The sequence below is a fragment of the Boleophthalmus pectinirostris genome, unplaced genomic scaffold (assembly GCF_026225935.1).
Source record: "Boleophthalmus pectinirostris isolate CB_2022bp ecotype Guang Dong unplaced genomic scaffold, ASM2622593v1 HiC_scaffold_23, whole genome shotgun sequence".
In the NCBI taxonomy this organism is placed as follows: domain Eukaryota; kingdom Metazoa; phylum Chordata; class Actinopteri; order Gobiiformes; family Gobiidae; genus Boleophthalmus; species Boleophthalmus pectinirostris.
In genome coordinates, this window is record NW_026571207.1 from 23,484,389 (window position 1) to 23,504,115 (window position 19,727).

General features: G+C 38.5%; 2 protein-coding genes across 3 annotated transcripts in view; both read right to left on the minus strand.

Moving 5' to 3' along the window:
• LOC110160684 (amyloid beta precursor protein binding family B member 2-like) overlaps positions 1–12,783 on the minus strand; it is a 45,613-nt gene extending 32,830 nt beyond the window's left edge. The window contains exons 1-6 of one of the 2 annotated variants that reach the window (XM_055159542.1): positions 5,428–5,570; positions 4,820–4,962; positions 4,263–4,348; positions 3,769–3,829; positions 2,044–2,190; positions 1,140–1,267 (exon numbers count right to left, since the gene is read on the minus strand). In XM_055159542.1, coding sequence (XP_055015517.1) covers positions 1,140–1,267; positions 2,044–2,190; positions 3,769–3,829; positions 4,263–4,348; positions 4,820–4,876 — 479 coding nt within the window. In that variant the 5' untranslated portion in view covers positions 4,877–4,962; positions 5,428–5,570. Of the gene's footprint in view, positions 1–1,139; positions 1,268–2,043; positions 2,191–3,768; positions 3,830–4,262; positions 4,349–4,819; positions 4,963–5,427; positions 5,628–7,490; positions 8,751–12,644 lie in introns of those variants that run through there. The other variant, XR_008632997.1, reaches the window with a different exon arrangement.
• A 424-nt stretch (positions 12,784–13,207) lies between these two features.
• Positions 13,208–18,462, minus strand: dele1 (DAP3 binding cell death enhancer 1). Its single transcript, XM_020925363.2, has 12 exons — positions 18,245–18,462; positions 17,687–17,804; positions 17,342–17,444; positions 17,060–17,204; positions 16,460–16,666; positions 16,302–16,378; positions 16,119–16,212; positions 15,893–16,038; positions 15,658–15,816; positions 15,380–15,472; positions 14,726–14,885; positions 13,208–13,797 (listed from the first exon to the last, which is right to left on the minus strand). Exons 1-12 carry the CDS (start codon positions 18,273–18,275, stop codon positions 13,559–13,561), a joined length of 1,572 nt encoding a protein of 523 aa, XP_020781022.1. The 5' UTR covers positions 18,276–18,462; the 3' UTR covers positions 13,208–13,558.
• Positions 18,463–19,727: the final 1,265 nt, after the last annotated feature.

Sequence of the window (19,727 nt, forward strand, 5' to 3'; positions counted from 1 at the left end):
GGCCCATTTTTAAATAAGAAACAGCACATGTATGAATGAATAATGTACCAACAGCCCTGACAAATAAACTCATGGTGCTTGTATTTGAAGTTTACAGTAAAGTGTAACATGCTTTCAGAATTTTGCCCCACAGATATTTTGTATTTACTTAAAGGTGCAGTATGTAACTTTTCGGTTGGGGGTCCATCAGCAGCCTGTTTCTATGGATATGTCATTGCTCTGGTTCAAATGTTTCACAATATGGCATTAAACAGATCTATCTTACATGTATTCAATTACAGGTGGTTTAATTGCCCAAATATAGAAATGTGACTGTGAGCGGGGTTGCCTCTTCACAGATCTGACCAGTAATTTGACCTGGTTTGATGTCCATTACAAAAAAAGGTTTAATCTCACACTGAAAAACATTCCAGACAAAGCAATAACATCTCCATGGAGAAAAGTAGGTGACGGACCATCCATCAGAAAAGTTACACAATGCACCTTTAAATACAAGTCAACATTCATTGTGACATTTGTGTATTACTGTATATATATGTGATATATATATTATATATGAAATAAATAAACAAGCAAACAAACAATATTATGACAAGAATCCTTACCCACCTCATATATGTATGAATGAAGTATTGCACTATTACAATATATGTTTAATGCATTAGCCGTCATGCTGGAATTGTATGTTTCAGGAAGTGTAAATGTTTCATGGGTTAATGGGAACCTTGAGGGGCTCGTATCAATGAACGTTTAGCACTGCCCTCCCCACATGTTATGCTAATGCTAGCCTCAGCAAACTGTCAGCGCCAAAGTGAGAAGGTTAAGAGACTGGGACAGAGCCAAATGAGTGGCAGCCCCTCAGGCCCCCAGCGGAGATGGAAAAGGAACAGCATTGGGCATAATTATGGTCTTTATGCAAATACCCATTACTTTATAATGAGTCTGTTGTCAGCTTCTAATCTTTGGCAAACTCCTGAATCAGCAAAGAGTGGTACTGCTGTATGTATTGCATTTAACATTAGTCTATATAGTGAGGTCGTTACTTGAACTGTTAATTATGCTGTAAGAAATAAATAAAATCCAAAACACAAAATAAATGAATAATTAATAATAAAGATTTAAAAAATAGGTGTAAATACCTGTCATGGTCCCGCCCCACGCCCCACACACGAATGCTGCTGATTGGCTGAGAGTGAAGCAGACTGCGGTCGTCGGGGTCAACTAAGGTCAACATCCGGTCCTGAAGCACCAGCAGCATTCCTTTACCCTGTGAGCAAACAAAAATATTAATTAATTAAATATCAGATAACAAATCATTTAAATTTAATGTCATGATTATGCTTTTACATATATTGTTTTTAATTTCAAGTAAAAATCTATATTTTGTAAAACAGTTAGGTAGCCCTTCAGAGTAGTATTAAAGGTCCTATATTACGCATAATTGTCACTTGTGAGCTTTATGCCATGTTGGAATGTTACAAGTGTGTGTGTGGAGTGTGTTTTGTTTCATTCACACTTTTAAGTTAGCTCAAAATGCTTTGTTCCACTTTGTGATGTCATGAAGCATAGTTTTCAAGTTTACAGCTACCTTTTACCTTTTGTAGAGATTGGCAATTCCAAGGCTGAAATCATCCACATACTTTTAGAAACACAATGAAGCACTTCCTGTATTACCACATGACATTACAAGGAGGACTGGTTTCATTTGAGAGAAGAACTCAGCCTAAATATGCAGGATTTGTGTGTTAAACATGTGTGAATGAAACAAAACACAGCTCTGGGTATGTTTTTGATTAGGAAACAACATTATAACATAGATCCGAAAATAGCATAAGATGGGCCCTTTGAGATAATAGTAACCGCAATCTGATCAAAATTGTATATATTGTAAAGCTAAATTAAATGAGACAGGCTATTAGTGTCACCATATGAGTATGTAGTGCTGTTTGTATCCTTCCTTGACTTCTTATGATTTATTCTCCAATCTCATGTCTATGTGGGACTTCTATTTTTAAATGACAAAGACTCTCTGATGAAACTGACCTCTCCCCAGACCCCAGCAGAGTCGCGTATGTCCCGTCTGCAGTAGGACAGCTGTCTGATACAGTGGTGCACGGCCACACTGCTCCGCCCCTCGCACAAGTCCTGCTCTGACATCTCCACCCAGCCCAGAGACCGCACGGGGAATGACTGGAGAGGACCACAGAGGAGGAGACAAGAAGTAAATGGCTGACTATCTTAACATCACAACAAATTTACTCATGTAGCAGTAAAAATAATTAAAAACTAAGTTTTATAGGTTGTAAGAAAAAGTAAATATACCCTGAATAAAATAAGTGGAAATGCAGATTATCAGAACAAATGCCTCCACAAAATACATTCATATCTTATCTACACATTTAAATAACCAAATTAAGTTCCAAGTTTCTCACTAGATGTAGACTATTCAAATCTGACATAAATTACAATATTATTACTCAAGATTTATTTTGGAGCAAATTACACTTAGAAGTTGATTTAAATTATTAAGACACTGAAGTAAATGTCACAACAACCCACCTCTGTATATAATTTCTACACTCATGAATATATATTTTATCATACAAAACACACACACACATATATATATGTGTATGTCACAGTGTAACTGAGAGTGACAAGAACAGCACATTTTGTATGGAGCCATCAGATGAGTGCAGACAGAAGCAGGGCAGAGGAGGACAGAGTATTAAATAGGAAAGGGCCTGTGTGTATTCTGTGTGTACTGACGCTCCCGCCTCTTTATCCGTCTATTTCCTCTTCACAACGAGGAGCTCCTCCTACTGAGACTAACCACGGGATACATCTCTCAAGTCGTGCAGTGGAGGCGAGCCAGCGTACATTCAAACACATAATCGCACTCTCCCTTCTGCACTCATATCTATTTCAATATAAACTAGTTTAGCGTTTCTGAATTCTCATTTCCCCCATGGGTTTGGTCCATTTTCAAGGCCAATAGGATACAAAGTCAGGCTTCAGTTCAATATGATTATATGCAGGAACTTTACATGTGTTACAGACTATCCATTGGTTTTAGAGAATAATTATATTACATTTGCACTGTTGTGGCAATTAACAATTCAAACACAATAACATTATATCCTGAAATGTCAAATCTTCAAAATGTTCCATGAATAGAGACCTGAAACCTGTAAACATATTGTAATATCAACATCCTTCTACTGAAACAACAGCTACTCAGTTCTGTTCACAAGCTATTACAAAATAAAATACACTTACAAATGGCAGCTTTAATAGGACAGTTAATTTTTTTAAAATAATAATAATAATAATAATAATAATAATAATAATCATAATAATAAATAGAAATTAGTAATAATGGAAACAAAAATGACATAATCTGGGTTCTCTAATAATCCAACCATAAAGCTTTGTTGTCCAGTTTTTTTTAAGTTTTTTTTATGTATTTAAGCTGCTCTGAATCAGCTGTTTGATATGCTAACAGTATGTTTTTAACCACAAGAGGGCAGTAAATCCTCTGCACACACCACCAGTTCTCAAACTTGCCTCTGGGTGTCGCTCCTTCATGCACAGATAGAGAGAAAGCCATTACTGGGGTTCATTACGTCATCCTAAATAAAAGCCTTGCCTGCTGTTTCTCTTTCCCTTAGGGAAATTATAATTTGTTGAAAGTTATTCGGTTCATAGGATAGAGTGGTAGTAATGCACAATGTTGAATAGACTGAAAATACACAAAAAACAACTTACCATAGCCTCTGAGTCTGAATAGGTGCTGTCAAGATCCACAGTCTCTAGTTGAGCTGGAGGGCTACAGAGGCACATATATTTGCTATAATTACTCACATATTAGCAATAAAGGGATGCTATGGAACTTCTCTGGTATAACTTCTTGTCTTCACGGAGAGGTTATTGCTTTGCCTAGAATGATCCACAGTATGGCATTAAACTTATCTACCCCTATTGAGACAGTTATAGTTTAGCTTTGTGAAGAGTTGACCCTGGCCACCGTAACAATGTTTGTTATTGAAGGATTTGTTAAGCAATAACACCTATAAATGAATAAATGTCAGATACACTTAATGCCATTTAGTGAAAGATTCTAGATAGAGCAATGCCATCTCCATGGAAACAAACAACAAACAACAAGCAGCAAAAGTAGATGGCGGTTCTTCCACCAGCAAAGTTACATAGTGTACCTTTAATATAAGTTTGTAAATAAGTGATAAAACATAATTTATTACTTGAGTTTGAGTGAAGCGTAGCGTAGAGTGGCCCCTTCAAATGCTTTGAGGCTTGGGTCTGGATACACTGGATAGTCTTTCAGCTCCTGATTAATAGAAATAAGAGATATCATTATAAAACTGGTGGACAGCTTTGAAAAATAAATTATTTTTTGTATTTAAGTGAGAGATGTAAATGGTGATTGTATGACACATAACAACCAGTAGTTATTTAAAGAGATAATGATCTTTTGGATGGGCACTATGGGTGTCTGTCTTGGCCCATTTATGAATTTTACATTAGTAAAAGTAACAGTGCAGTAGTCATTTAACTCTCACAAATTAGTCTAAAAATTCCCCTTGTGATTATGTCAGCTTGGTTCCTTTTGGATGAAGGTTGATTGATCTCTACTAGTGTATTCCATTTACATGATGTTGAGTATAAAAAAAACCTTAACAAATATGAAAGGCAAGTGATTCTAATAAAAACCTTTCTAAATGCAATCACAGCTTAAGAAAAAATTGCCAACCCCATTTTAGATTGTTACGACAATGTGGGTAATAGGTGTGTGTCATACATTGACTGTGCAGGTGGTGAGGTTTAGGTCTGGTCCAGAGCAGATGACATCATTCATGGGGGTGGAGGAGGTGGAGTCAGGGGAGGAGCCAGAGGGAGAGGGCCAGGCTCCACGGAACTGTCAGAGATCAGGCTGCTAGGGCGCTGGGGAGGGTACAAATGAAAGGTTATTAACAACAACGTTCAATTTTCTGGCCTCAGTGTGTTAGCTAGTTATTAGAGAAACAGGTGTCAAAGCCAAAGTGGTTGATGAACTGTAAAGAACAAGCAAACTACTAATTAACATTTGCTCATCAAGATGCAATTAAATATTTTCTCTTTTCATGGAATTCAAGGACTCTTTGTTGTGATAATATTTATGCCGTCAGCTCCCATTGGGCACCACATTTAAAATATCTAAATTATAACATAATGACCCTTGGGTTTCATAAACTATAAGAATATAGCAGACAAAAGCACAGTATGCCTTCTTCAACTTCCCAAAAAAAATGTATTTTTGTGCTTACAGTGTTTTTCACATTTTCACTGAACATCTGTTTAAGATGTTTGATCCCGAGCTCTATTAAAAATCTATCTCTGCTCGATGAACACTTGAATTTCACACTTTACCTCGTTGGGTGGTTTGAGTGAGTCCTGTGTTTCTTGTTGTGGCTCACTGTCTGGACCATTGTTCGGAGACGAGTTCTGGTTGCTAGCGGCAACAGGTCTGTGGTATTGAGTGGTACCGGTGGGGACGTGCCAGAAATAGACCTCTGATGAGTCCGAGATCTCCCTCCAGCCCGGAGGCAGGTCCCCTTCACTCCATACATCTGCAACAATAATGTATACAACATTTTAACAAAAAAATAACAGATACAAAAGCTCAGACTGTCCAAGCTTCATAGGGCTCTATGTGCCAACTAGGCTTCTCTGTCATACCAGGAGCAAACTCTCATTAATACAAACTACAGAATAATTTATTCCCTGTATAAAAAATTTATGACTTCATCAGTACAGAAGGCATTCTATACCAACTTTTTGCAAAGACCAAAAATGTATGAATTAATTTCAATAGTCCTTCACACATTTAAACTGTAAATATAAACTCATGCTTACTAAGTGTGTGTTCAAATAAATGAAACATTAAATCCACTATTAACATGTATAATATTTAAAGATCAATCCTAAATCAAATAATTAAAACCTCACAGTCTACCTCACAAAATGTTTGTTTTCCCCTAGGGGCCCTGTCTGTTGTCTGCTCCCTCCTCTTTTATATTCTTTCGCAAATATCACTTTTTCCATGCGTCCTTGGTATTCATAGCCTCTTAAAAACCGCTCTGTATTTGTTCATTGCTCTTTTCACGCTCTGCAGTCTCCTGCCCTTCACCCATCCTGATCATTCTCTGCACCACCAGGTCTCTCACCGGGGCCCTAAACGTGTCTGCAGTAGTGCTAAAGTGAGGATCCTGTTTGTTATAAAGGAGAGAAGACATTGGTAAATTTCCACATCAGACTGTCTGTAGGAGGGAGCAGGAAGCAGGATGAGGGATGAGTGTAAGCATGATCAAAGGATGAAACAGATATGCTAATACTCCTCAAAAAGAAGATTAAAAGACACAAACACAATTCTTATAATTTTGACAATACAGATAGATTAATTATTATGTTATTACCTGTACAATTAAATCAAAGCATGATTGGTTTATTTAGGCCTATAAAAAAAACATCTTATCAAAAGTAATTACAGATTTGTGCCAATAGTCAAGACAGAGGAATGAATAGGAGTTTGGTGATATGGTATATTATTATTATTATTATTATTATTATTATTATTATTATGTATTTATTTATTTATTTACTTATTTATTTTTTTTGTTCTAGTCTAGGTCCAAATTTGACTTTTGAACACTTAAAAAGAATTTTCCTTTCTTCTGTGAGTTCATTCTTCACTGTGATTGGTTGGTCAATCTACTTTTACTGATCATTGAATTTCATGTCTTGGTTTTTAACTTGATTTTAACCATCCATTAAAACAATAATTTTGTGAAGCCCTGTGTCGAATGCTGTTGAAATTTTAGGCTCTAAAAAACATTGAATTAAATTAGCTAAATCTGCTGGTCTCACTCAGGCTACAGCAAAAAGAAGAGTTGGTGGGAAAAAGTAGTTTGTATATGAGCATGGAGCTACATTAAAGGGAACATATTGTGCTATTTTCTGTTATAATGCTGTTTCCTCATCGGAAACATACTTGAAGGTTGTTTTGTTTCATTCACATGATCACTGCATTTTTAGATGAGAGTTCTTCTCAAACAGAAAACACTGTTCCAACTTGGGATGTCATGTGGTAATACAGGAAGTGCTCCACTGTGTTTTTAAACTCCATACACTTTCACTAGAATCATTTGGAACAGTGCATTTTGAGCTTTGAGGTGCAGACAGCCTAATGATATTGGATTACTGAAATGTGTGAACGAAACATAACACAACTCCAGCTTTTTAACATGGCTTAAAGCTCACAAGAGTCAATTTTGCATAATACAGGATCTTTAAACAGAGAAACCTTGAAACTACATAACAATCTCTACAAATTGGCAAACTGTCATACAGTAGATCACAACTTGTTTTTGTGTTGTATACATCGCCCAGGCAAAATTATTCAAACTTGATGTGCATCGCTGTGCATTACTAACCTGACTCATGAGGAGTTTGTGGAGAGGGCGTTTCTTGAGACAGTGTAGTCCAACTTGAATCCTCATCTTCAGAGGGACTGTCTGGAGTTAGGTCCATTCTCAAACTCACTCTGGGCAGCCCTGTCTCTGATTCAGGATCTAGGGGGACTGATGGTGCTCTGCTTCTCGTTGGGGTACTCTTCTCTCCAGACCAGTGCAGTTTCGGGGATGATGTTGGTGGATACTGCTGCTGGAACTGGTTCTCATTGTTAGGGTGCAGCTCCACTTTGATAACCCGGGGAGAGGAGGTGCGAGGGGGCTTGGCAGGACTGCGAGGACCCTGGGTTAGGATGTCTTCATGAAGGTTGACTGGAGCCTGATTTTGGAGAAGATTCTGGTTGTCAGGGACCCACTCTGGACTGTTACTGCTGGATGAAGTGCAGGAGAGAGGGGCTTCAACCACCACAGGTAAAACTGATTGTCTTGGTGTTGGCGTTGTTGATTCGCTTTCTTCTTCAGCTATTGGTTCTACAATATCTTTTTCCTCCTGGCAGTCATCTTTATTGTTATCTTTCTCTTCTTTCTGAATCTCACATTCCTTAATGGGACTAGCTTGCTCTTTCTCAGGTGATAACTGTTTATTCTCCACCTCCTCCTCTTCCTCCTCTTTTTCTTCTTTGTGGTCACAATTGCTGTCCATATCCCAAGTCTTTGCGTGATACCCCAAGAAGCTTTTGGTCCTTCTACGAAAAGGCTGTGAATTATCTAGCCAATCAGAGCTAGCGTTATTGAGGAGGTCATTGTGGATTTTGCTTTCTGTGGTCGCTCTGGACAACTCCATTTGTTGGCTTTCAGCACGGCGTTGCATGTTAGCGCCATTCTTAACTAATTTGGGGTTAGTAGTATTGAACACTGTGGAGGACGCTGATGAAGAGTAGAGGGCGGAGCTAGAGGAGGACTTCGTAGGGAGACCTCGAGTCCTCTGGTTTTTGGATGATCCCAGGTTGTCGCTAATTCCCATGGCGCTCCGAACACTGGTCATGGCGTATCTTTGCCGTATTTTTGGAAGTGTAGCCGAACTTCCGGTCTCCATGCTGGGGGACTCCTTGATGACGTCACGCCCCAGCAGCTGATTGTAGGAGGAGCGCAGGCTAAGGGAGGTGGGTGGGGTCACTGAGGGTCCTGTCCGATTGGTCAGGCCCACGTTTGAGGGGGAGGAGCCAGAGCGAGAGAGGGGAGGAGTCTGTACTGATGTCATGATGATAAACTGGCCAAGATAATCTGAGGGGAAAACAAGATAAAAGATTTAGGACATATACAAACATAATTTAACATTTTACAATACAATATGCATATAGGCCTGACAAAATACAATTTTTTGCAGCACAATATATTGCTACATAGAAATATTGCAATAAACGATAATATTGAAACTACTTTATCCCACTGACATGAAGCAAGATTATCCCATAAGCCCATTTTTAAAGTATAACTAAAAAGTAAATAGCAGAATTAACCAGTAATTACCCATATAAGTTATTTATTGTACTCTCTAGAGCTCATTTACCTTTTTGCATACAGATTAGCAAAAATCTCCACACTATTGCAAAGAAATGTACACACGACAAATACTGAGCCTCAAAAATATAGCTCCATCTTTCATATATTAAACGATAAATCAGTATACTGATTATCATGACGGACCTATATGCATAGAAATCTGTCCAAAGATACAGTCAATAGATATTTTATTAATAGAAATCTAGAGTGCAAATGTACTCTCTATACTTTTAAGAACATAACTGAATACCTGCACTATTCTTCAGATGATAACAATACATTATAGAAATTTCACAGAACCTTTTTGAACTAGTTCCAGTTAAGTTATTGCAATTTAGAACAGATTTTACACACAGAATTACATCATTAGTAAATAACTCATGATTATTCTGAATCATTGCAGACCAGTTGTCATTTCATGAGAAGAGATAATTTCATTTTAAAATGGCATGTGTCAGATATTCTGCAGCTCCATGGTTCAGTTATATACCAGGCTAAGATCTTGTTACCAACTACTGAACATAATTGGAGAAAGCGCTCTCACTGTATTATGTCTGCATTTTCCCTGAGTCAGACTGAATACCCTAAGTCTCTTCTGGTGGTGCATTTCCTCTGCCCACACATCTCAGTGCTGGCTAATGGTCACTGGGTTAGTGTGTTTTTAAAAGCTTTGCCTCTGGAGCATGATAACTGCTAGCACAAACACAATCCTTCAGTATTGTTTCCTCCACTCTGCATAAGATATCACATCATTGATTCAAATTCTGTCTGCAAATGACAATAACATTGCCCTGTTTCCGATACCCATGTTTAAACATGAAACGTCACTGTTGATCAGACGCACTCCACTGGTCATAAACTATGGCTGCATTTGCATTACATTAGGAATGAGTCAGAGCTCTTATTTTGAAGCTGAAGTCAGCCTTATATTTCTGCACCAGATATTGTATATTTTTATAAAATAGGTTTTGATGAAGCTGATCTCAAAATCTGGAGTCCCCTGATGCTATGGCACCGAATGCTCCTGACAGGATGTCCCAGCAGCATTGAAGGATGGGTCAAAAGCAAAGGACAAATTGCTATGGGGACAACAGAGCACACCTTTTCTTTTTATAGCAGTATTTTAGTTTAAAAATATGGACATATAATGCAAATCCTTATTCTAACTCTAATGTAGACTCATAAGATCAAAATCAGGACTCAATTGTGGTATTTCAAATCACAACAGCAGAAACCATAAGAAGAGATTTTGCTTTTGCACCACAGTTAGAGAAGCAGTGCTGTGCATTGTCTCTCTGTGTTTAGGCCTCATGGAAAAGGATGTTGTCTTGTTACCTTTGCAACCTTGTTATTTATTGTTTTAATTAAACTCCACACCTGAGTAATAAAACTAGGCTCCATCCAGACACGCAAGGTTTGTGTGTCAACATCCTTTTACGGCACGCACAATGCTGCAGTCATCACAGGCATCTTTCTCAGAAACATGGAAAACACGAGTGCAGCAGATTTTAAACATGATAAGATCTTGGGAAAAGACAGCGCTGTAGGTTGAGTACTTTGTCCATACAGGACCCCTATCTCCCCCCTGTCCCTCTGCCCCTCACTCGTCCTGGGAGGTTAGTTGTGTTGTTGTCCACTGTCACTGAGCCAGCCAAGAACAACACGCTGTTACAGTGCTGACAGAGCATAAGCGCTTGGAGTCAACAGGTACAGCCCACCTGCGCTGAGCTGAACCAGCCACACACTGCATATCACTGTACTGTTATTGTCTTAAGTAGCAGACTGTTGTATTGTTTTACTAATACATATTTCTGAAGCTTTTTGGACCTAGAAGCGATTGGTACATTGCTATGTTCTGGTTCCATGTTCCCTTGTATTGAGCAGGAACTAAAGGTAAACAAGAGAGTTTAAGTATGAAAATATCAAATAATGAATTAATGGGGAACCCAATATTCACAATAAGAGATTCCCTATATTGTGCTCTCTCAACTTACTGGGTGAAATGAAATGAACTGCAAAAGTTTTATTAAAATATAGGCTTTAAAGCTGAATTGAGTAACTTTTCTGGTGGTGGGTCCACCACCTACTTTTCTCCATGGCATTAAACATATCCAGTTGTATTTACTCAATAACATGCTTTCTTAATATAAGCCTCTTCACAGATCAGACAAATAACCTGGCCCTGTGGTATCACCTGCTGTCTTAGTGGAGATATATAACAGTAATGCAATACTGAGGAACATTCCAGGTAATATCTCCATGGAGAGATGCAAGTGAGGTGTATGCATGTATAAAAATGTAATAACTGATTAAAACATAAAATTATGCTTGTGCAGCCAGGGCATCTGAGTGTAACATTTTGAAATATGGACCAACTAATTTCACCCACAAAAAATAAATAAATGCATAAATAAGTAAACTGAAATAAAAGGTTTTTATTATTCAAAAATGTGTGTCCTCCTACAGAAGATCTAGAGAAAAATCATTGCAAGATAATGCTATTGCCTTGGCCAAGGTTATTCTGAAAGCATCTTTTTGTGCAATTCTCAACTGTTAAAATCTTTTAGCTCAGTACTGTTCGCTCATGTGACAGCTAACACAAGCCAAAATATAGGGCTGACAATTCACAATACTTAAAGTGCCCTGACTCTCCACGGGTGAAGAAGTAAACAGCATCTTTTACACGGACAATTACCGCCGGCGTCGACATTAAACAAAGTGGTCCTGCTGTAAGAGGAAGTGGGGAACATGAGGCTGGTTATTAGAGGGAGAAAGCACAGAATGACACAGCAGTTTGCAGGACAGTGGGCACGGCCAGTCAACATAGGAGCACAATCCATCGATGCTCTCAATGTGATTCAATAAAATTACAGTAGGCAACAAGACATATTGACTAAGCTGGTTAACTTATCTAGAAAACAACAGTAACCTTTATAAATCAATCATGTTATTATCCTTGTTAACATACAATTCATTACATTTGCTGTAATAATGAATGACTTTGTGGCTTATTAATTAGGTTCAACGTTGTCATAAAACAAAAACAAACAATCAACATCTCTCTGTTTTAAGATAATATATAGGCTCTTTTTTATATATTATTATATTGCTTACTGTCAGTGATTCCACTCTTCAGCAAAGGACAGCTGTTCTAATAATTAGGCTAATAGCTTTAAATCAGAGAATGACATCATTGGACAGACACTGACCACACCAATATAAAGTAAGCATATTTCTGAGTCACTTCAGGCGTCTCCCTATAATAGCAGCTTCCCCATAGTCTCTCTATACAGCCCAATATTGAGATGCAACAGTTGGGGGCACGAGCTGGGGACAAAATGAACTTGAAAAAGTCAGTGATGTCATGGGTGGAGTATCTATGCCCCTCGTTTCGCAGCTTCCCTTTTCTCGTAAACTCGCTCAATGACATCTCACAAACACCTATGGATCATCTGCCATTACCACAGTCTTGTTTAGGTGGAGATGCCGAGGTTGCAGTGGCTAAACTGTCGATACACGAATACACGCAGTCAATCTTGAGCATCCATACCTTTCCCTAGCACTGGGAGGGGGCACATCCCGTCGAGCGCATCTACAGTATTTACATCAACTCACCGCTTTGCCACGGGACTTCTGCGTGTTGCTCCAAGCCCACGACGACAAGCGAGTGTGAAGGGGTGAGGCGACAGCCGCTTTTAAGGTGCCAGCCCGCCCGTATAGCTCCAACCGGCCACTCTTATCGGGATCACATCACATCTGCCCTCCCAGCCCGGCTCCTGCGTGCTCGGTAGGTAGCGGCTAAGCTGCGCACTCTCTCTGCGCCAGAGGATCCCGTGTAGCGGCGTGGCGCTGTGGAGCTCGCACCTCAGCGCCCAATCAGAGCGGCGGACGCAGGACGCACCTCACGCGGAGGAGACGCATCCACAATAAAAATTTACCGGTTCATTCTGCGACTCCGGTAATGAAATCACACATCATCGCAATGTTACGTCAGGGAGGACACTGAAAAAATTGAGTGATTCATTGTATACCTTGACTTCTTTTTGTCCAAATTGGAAGATGCTCAAGGTTTAATTTTATTTTAAATTAGGCCCAGCTACAGTCTACCCTGTGTTATTCATGAATAAAATAACATCATTCCAAAAGAACAAAACAATCAAAAGAAAAAACACTGATCATCAAGGCAAATGTAAAAGTTTTATTTGTGCGTTTAACATCACAATTAATTTGTGTATACACAGACCCACTTGTCCATCATAATGCACTTTTTAGGGTATGATTTGGCTCCAGCAAAATAGCTTTGTGCAGTGCACAGGTTTTAGGCATCATTATACATACAACAAAACTGTATTAAAAATGAGAAACTTTTAAACTTTTACTTTTATATAACACAGTATTTTTTGTTCAAACATAACCAGTACAAAACAACACAATCATCAATAATATCTATCACATTGTTCCTCTATCATACATAAGCACTCACCCAACCAAATACATTCTTTGACCTGCTTGACCTGTGCGTCTGCTGACTATCCAATGCCCAGGGTCCATTTACAGGTGTTTCCCGTGTTACTCTGTGGATGGAGGTGAAAAGGCAGAGAGGGCAAAGCAGGAGGGACACACAGGCTGCCAGTGCTCCAGGAGTGGGGTATGAGGGTAGAGGGGAGGGGGGTACGACTGGAGGAGAGGGTGGTAGTAATGCCCAAAGATGAAAGTGGACGTTGAAAACGGGGAACTGAATGAATAGAGCGCAAGACGACATCTTGAGCTGGAGAAGAGAAAATATGTATTAGGAAAGAGTAATAAACTAAAAGAATTGTTACTTCAAATTTTCAAAACAAGGGTAGTTACTCAAGTAAGTACTGAGATAAGGCAATTTTAAAAGAAGGTGTGCCCTTTGCAAAAGCTTACTCCACTTGTTAAAAGCATATTTTATCAGACACATATAGTATATAATTACCTCCGCCAAGGAGGTTATGTTTTTGCCGGCGTTTGTCTGTTTGTTTGTTTGTTTGTTTGTTTGTCTGTCTGTCTAACCTTAACCCTCAAAAAGTTATGGACCGATTTTGATGAAATTTTCAGGATTTGTTGGAAATGTGAAAAGGAAGAACTGATTTCATTTTGGGGGTGATCCGGAAGAAATCCTGGATTCTGGATCACTTTGAAATTTTAGTTAACATTGTGGTAAATGGGGCCAAAAATTTTGTTTCTCAATATCTCGGTTAATTACTGACCAAACCCCATGAAATTTGACTCAGGGATGGACAATGGGATCCTCTTTCATATTCCAAAGGCTGATCCGGATCTGATCCAGAAGACTGATTTTATCGCAATTTATATAAAAAATAGGATTAGTCCTTGGCGGAGGTCTGCGCTCTCTGAGTGCTTTTCTAGTTATTATTATCAGATATAAAGTACTATACCAACTATCATTTTAATTCTGTTTTTTGAAACAATGTAAAGCACCAAAAAGCACAGTGCTAAATATAAATAATATGTACTAATTTATTACTTTACTAAATAACATGAGTGGAAATATATGACCAGTCACTGCTGATCTCTGAACAATTGCTGCTAATACACAGCTTTACATACATTATCACTGCAATATTGTCTCATTATAATCACATGCAGCGCTAAAGCCAACAAAGGACTGAGGCAGATGCCAGTCATTCCATAAGAGCATGTGGGCTTACTGTTCGTGTCTTTGTTACTGTGCGACTCCAGAAAGCCCTTTGCCTGCTTGTTGCCCGCTTTCGCAGCTTGTCTGTAGTAATCAAATGCTTTACTTAGACTCTGTGGGACCCCAAGGCCTTTTTCATAGCACTGACCCAGAAAGAACAGGGCAGTGTTGTCCTGCACAGATGGAGAAAATTCATTATTAAGCAAGATACTTTGAATAAAGATGTGAAAATAAACAACACATCACAAAGACATTAAAAACACATGAGTGAACTGCAAAAGTTATATTAAATCTATGTGACTTTTCTGGTAGAAGTTCCATCTAGGTCCGACAACAAATTTTATAAGTCATTTATTCAGCCTTCTACAGCTTAAATATTATTGTAGTGCAGAAAAATAACAGAAAAGGTCCCCACTTGCACAAACAAAAAGTCCCCACAATAAATATTGAGCACTAAAATTAATTGTTCTTTTGATCATCGATTGAAAGTAAGTTGAAATAGTAAATATTGTGACAGACCTAGATCCATCACCTGATTGTCTCCATGAAGATGTTATTGTTTTGTATTAAAAATTCCACACTATGGTAGCTCCATGGAAATAAGCAGGTGACACAAGTTACAGTTTTTGTCACTGATTAAACTCTAGAAAGATCTATAAGCACTCACACCACTCTCTGCTGCCATCTTCAGGTACTGCACAGACTTGTTCCCATCCTTTTGAGGCTTTCGAGAATAAACCGAGGCGAGACAGACCTGAGCCTGAGGGTAAGAGACAAATTGAGAAAGAAAAGATGCATTCCTGAAATATAAGTTTTTATAGATGTGAACAACAGATTTCTACATTAATGTGCAGGATTTCAAACATAGTAGTGATAAGTGAATGTTTGAATACAGGCCTACAAATGAAAATAATGTTACACATGTTCAGCTTAACCAGTTTTGACCTTGGTTAGTCCAGCAGCAGAAGCCTCCTCCAGAAGATCTGTTGCAGTCTTCAGTTTGTCCTCACTGAGCTGCCCCCTACTGGTCAAAAGTAACTTAGCATATCGGTACTGAGCCTGGGCATGGCCTTTTGCTGCTGCTTGTCCATAATAATGCTTTGCCTTCAAGGAAAATTATGTCAAGATAAATAAAAACATATTCATTAAGTTATACATTTCTGATCTGACTGAACCTCACTTGCTCCATGTCCTGGTTGACTCCTCGACCTTTTTCATAACAAACACCGGTGTTAAACTGGGCTTTAGTGTAACCAAGTTGGGCTGCGGCCAAAAAGCAGTAAAATGCCTCCTCATAATTGTCACTGTGCACAGCGTTTTGTAAACCTTAAAAAAGAACAGAGAGAAAAAATATAATAATGGGAATGCATTTTGCAGTTACTGTTAATCCTATTTTGTTGTCTTACCAATTATGTTGAGTATAACGGGAACACTGTTGTCTCCCACATGTCTGAGGTTTTGAGCTGCTTCCTCTAGCTTTTCATCTTTTGATAAAACATTCTGAAAATAAGGAATAATACAAAAATTGCCTAACTATAAATAGACTGATCCAGTGATAACAACATATTATGGTTGTTTGTTGCTCTTACTTGGCCACTGATATCTACAGTTTCGGTCTTTTGGGGTTTAGATAAACTTTCCAGAGAAGAAGAAAGCAATGAATCCTCTGTGGAGTAAAAACACTTTGATAAACTTGAGATATTTCTCACAAGTAACTTACATCTTCAAAAAGGAGGGAAACACAAACCGAATGAAGATGGATCATAGTCTAAGAAGGCCCTCTGGTGGTCGGGAAAAGGACTTCCAGAAGATAACTGGTCTTCTTGAATTTCACTGAGCTGGCTGGCTTCACTGCTGCTGATGCTGGTGCTGCTCTGATCTTGAGTCCGTTTTTCTGGAACCCCCTCCAAACACCAAACATTTCTTCCTTTGGGCAAGACATCACGCCTCGACACTAGAAAACCAAAAGACAAATATATGTTAAATCAAATACTCTATATTCTATACCTATATCTCTTTATATCTTAATATATCTCTTGCTCACATATATTTTAGAGAGAGAGAGAGAGAGAGAGAGAGAGAGAGAGAGAGAGAGAGAGAGAGAGAGAGAGAGAGAGAGAGAGAGAGAGAGAGAGAGAGAGAGAGAGAGAGAGAGAGAGAGAGAGAGAGAGAGAGAGAGAGAGAGAGAGAGAGAGAGAGAGAGAGAGAGAGAGAGAGAGAGAGAGAGAGAGAGAGAGAGAGAGAGAGAGAGAGAGAGAGAGAGAGAGAGAGAGAGAGAGAGAGATGTAGATAGAAAAAGAGAGATAGACAGACAGATAGATAAAATATATATATATAAATGTCTTACAAATTTCCAGCAGGATGCGGTAGCCACATTTGCGCAGACTGGAGGGCTCATTGCGGCCTCCTGTGGCGGGACGGGGTTCAGACCCAGAGGAGAACTGAGAATGGATCCTCCTGCACACTTGCATGAACAAGACTGCTGCTGCCCCCTGTGGACAATACACACTGGCATTAAAGGTTTACTATAGCATGATTTGAGAGATGCACCACTGATAACTTGAACTGTATTAATGTATAATGTATGAATATATAATGCCTGATGATGATGATGTCGACCCATCCTTACCCATCCCACTGCATCCAGTGCCGTGTATCGTGGGAGATCTGTAAATGTGAAGTTTGAAGTCCTCTGCTTCCTCCTCCTCTCTTCAGTCTCTTCTCTCTGGGAGCTGAAAAAAAATAAATTAAACATAAATATAATAATCCCCAGGCATAATGTAAGGAGATTCTCCCCTTAACAGTGTATACTGTGCTATGAAACAAATCGCTCTCAGCTGTGGACAGTGCACGATTCCAGCATAACATGGTAATCCTGTCCAGTTATAAACCTCAAAATATGTGCTTATCCAGTGCATGTCTTTACTATAAGATATGATGAGAAAATACTATAAGACATGACAGAGAACAGTACCTGCAGTCCGAGGAGTGACGGGAGTTGGAGAGGAGAGACGTGGTGTTGATAACTTCATCCTCCACATGATGGTTCTGGGGGAGACGCAGGGGGCCATTGGCGTGATAACGGTGTAAAACTGCAAACAAAAGCAGTTTGGATAATTTCAATAAATACCACTTAAATGGCTATGTTGAAGAAGGAACCAATCAAGTACCATCATCACAAAATCACAAGTCTAAAACACAATGTCATGTCTATAGGATATTATGATTAGTCATTAGACATATATAGGCTAATTTAAAACTTTGAGAGCATTTATTCTGAAATCCCCATACTGGAGGACAAATACAGAAGAAAGCAAAGCATGGACTGTGAAATGTGGTCCCTTAACCAAAAATAAACCGGTGTCTCTGTAGTACACTTTCTTTCACTGTATTAGCAGAGATTTTTCAGTTTTCCGTAGGTTTATCTTCGTTAGTAATCTTCAAATAAAGCTATGAAGTCAAATAAACATTAATTCACTGAGTAATAGGGTACGGGTTAATATTTACTCAGTGTCAATGTCATTGGTCTCACCTCGTCCAACCAATCCTTGTACTCGCCACATAGTTCGTCTTTGGGCTTTAACCGCAGCCAGTTACGAAAGAAAGGTCCTCTTCATTTTCACTCATGGCCGTGTTTAGCCAAATTTAACGATCACAGATGCAGTTTTAGGCATTCTTCCTCGAGCGGCCAAACTGGACGTAAATAAAAACCGTCACGAGACTTTAAGGAAAGATCAACCCGGAAGTGACTCGAGGGACGCAACTAGAAAGATTCTCACAACAGCGCACTCCAGTGGTGTGTAAACGGATTAATAACTGAATAATTGAGTCAACTTTGAGAAATTTAACACAAAATTGAGCACGACAACAAAAGGTAAGGTAAAAATAAATAAAAAAATAAAAATAAAAAAAATCTAACGTGAGATGAGCATTTGAAACTGTTTTTTTTTTTTTTTTTTTTTTAGTATTTATCTAGCACGGTAACGATAGCTTTAGTTTTACCTGTATTAGAACTTTCCTAAGCAAGAAATGGACCGGTTTAACCCATAATTTACAAATGATAGGGCATTTATGTAGGTGCATAATGGTGCCTGATTATTGTAAATTGCATTCTTTGTCTGATTCTAAATGTAAAATCTCTAAGCCAAAATGTATTCTCAATGTTTTTCCTTTTCTTTCCTGCAATGCGTTGTGTTGATTTGGTTGATTCATTCATTGGAAAACTGCCATCCCAAAACAAGGTGAATAAAAATTCCCTTCACATGTTAGTCATGAATGGACCGAGGGGTGTTCCAGTTTTTTATTTTGAAAATCTGGTCACCCTAGATATGGCATACACTCACTTTATCTCTCTTTATTTTTGTTTTTTCTTTGGCTCTTATGGCTTTCGGAGTGATGAGTAGGTTAGGAATTTAAAAACAAAATATTATATATTTTTTATTAAAAGGTCATCAAAACATCATGTATAAACCATTATCTTGTATGGGCATCTTCCCTCCACCTGAGTTTTTGACATCATCTTAAAAATCCCAGAACATGAACAGTACTTTCTGAATAGTTGCCATAGTGACACAGACATCATGTTTCTCACTAACCACGTCCCTCCTCAGGCTAAAAGTCTCGCCTGCAGTAGTTTAGTGAGAAAGAGATTTCCTTTCTGCCAAAAAGCTATTTACTGCACAGCTCCAGGCCAAATGTGTCTGGGCAATATGGAAAACAATTGAGTTCAAATATAAAACATCCCTATTTATTTATTTATTACCTATGTTATAGGCTCAGATGGATTTGCAGTGGTACATCTTAGTAAGACAAAGGAGTGTTCAATATTGATAAATGAATATCTCAATAGATTTTTGGAGTATTCCAATAAAACTGGGCAATCCAACAGAAATGTTTAAAACTTTCTTGAGGTTTAAGTATCAGGTAAAAGTGAAGGGCCAGGACATGCAGAAATATCACTTAATTTCTTTATACTTTAAAGATTACTATTAAAGTTTACATTTTTATTTTTAATC

Bases quoted from the DNA above. Each gene is read 5' to 3' on its own strand.
- dele1 (XM_020925363.2), bottom strand. From the start codon at position 18,275: ATGTGGCGAGTACAAGGATTGGTTGGACGAG. The intron at 17,805-18,244 runs GTGAGACCAATG...TTTTGTTTGCAG, and splicing joins ACAAGGATTGGTTGGACGAG to TTTTACACCGTTATCACGCC. The intron at 16,039-16,118 runs GTAAGACAACAA...TTCTTTTTTAAG, and splicing joins CGTTATACTCAACATAATTG to GTTTACAAAACGCTGTGCAC.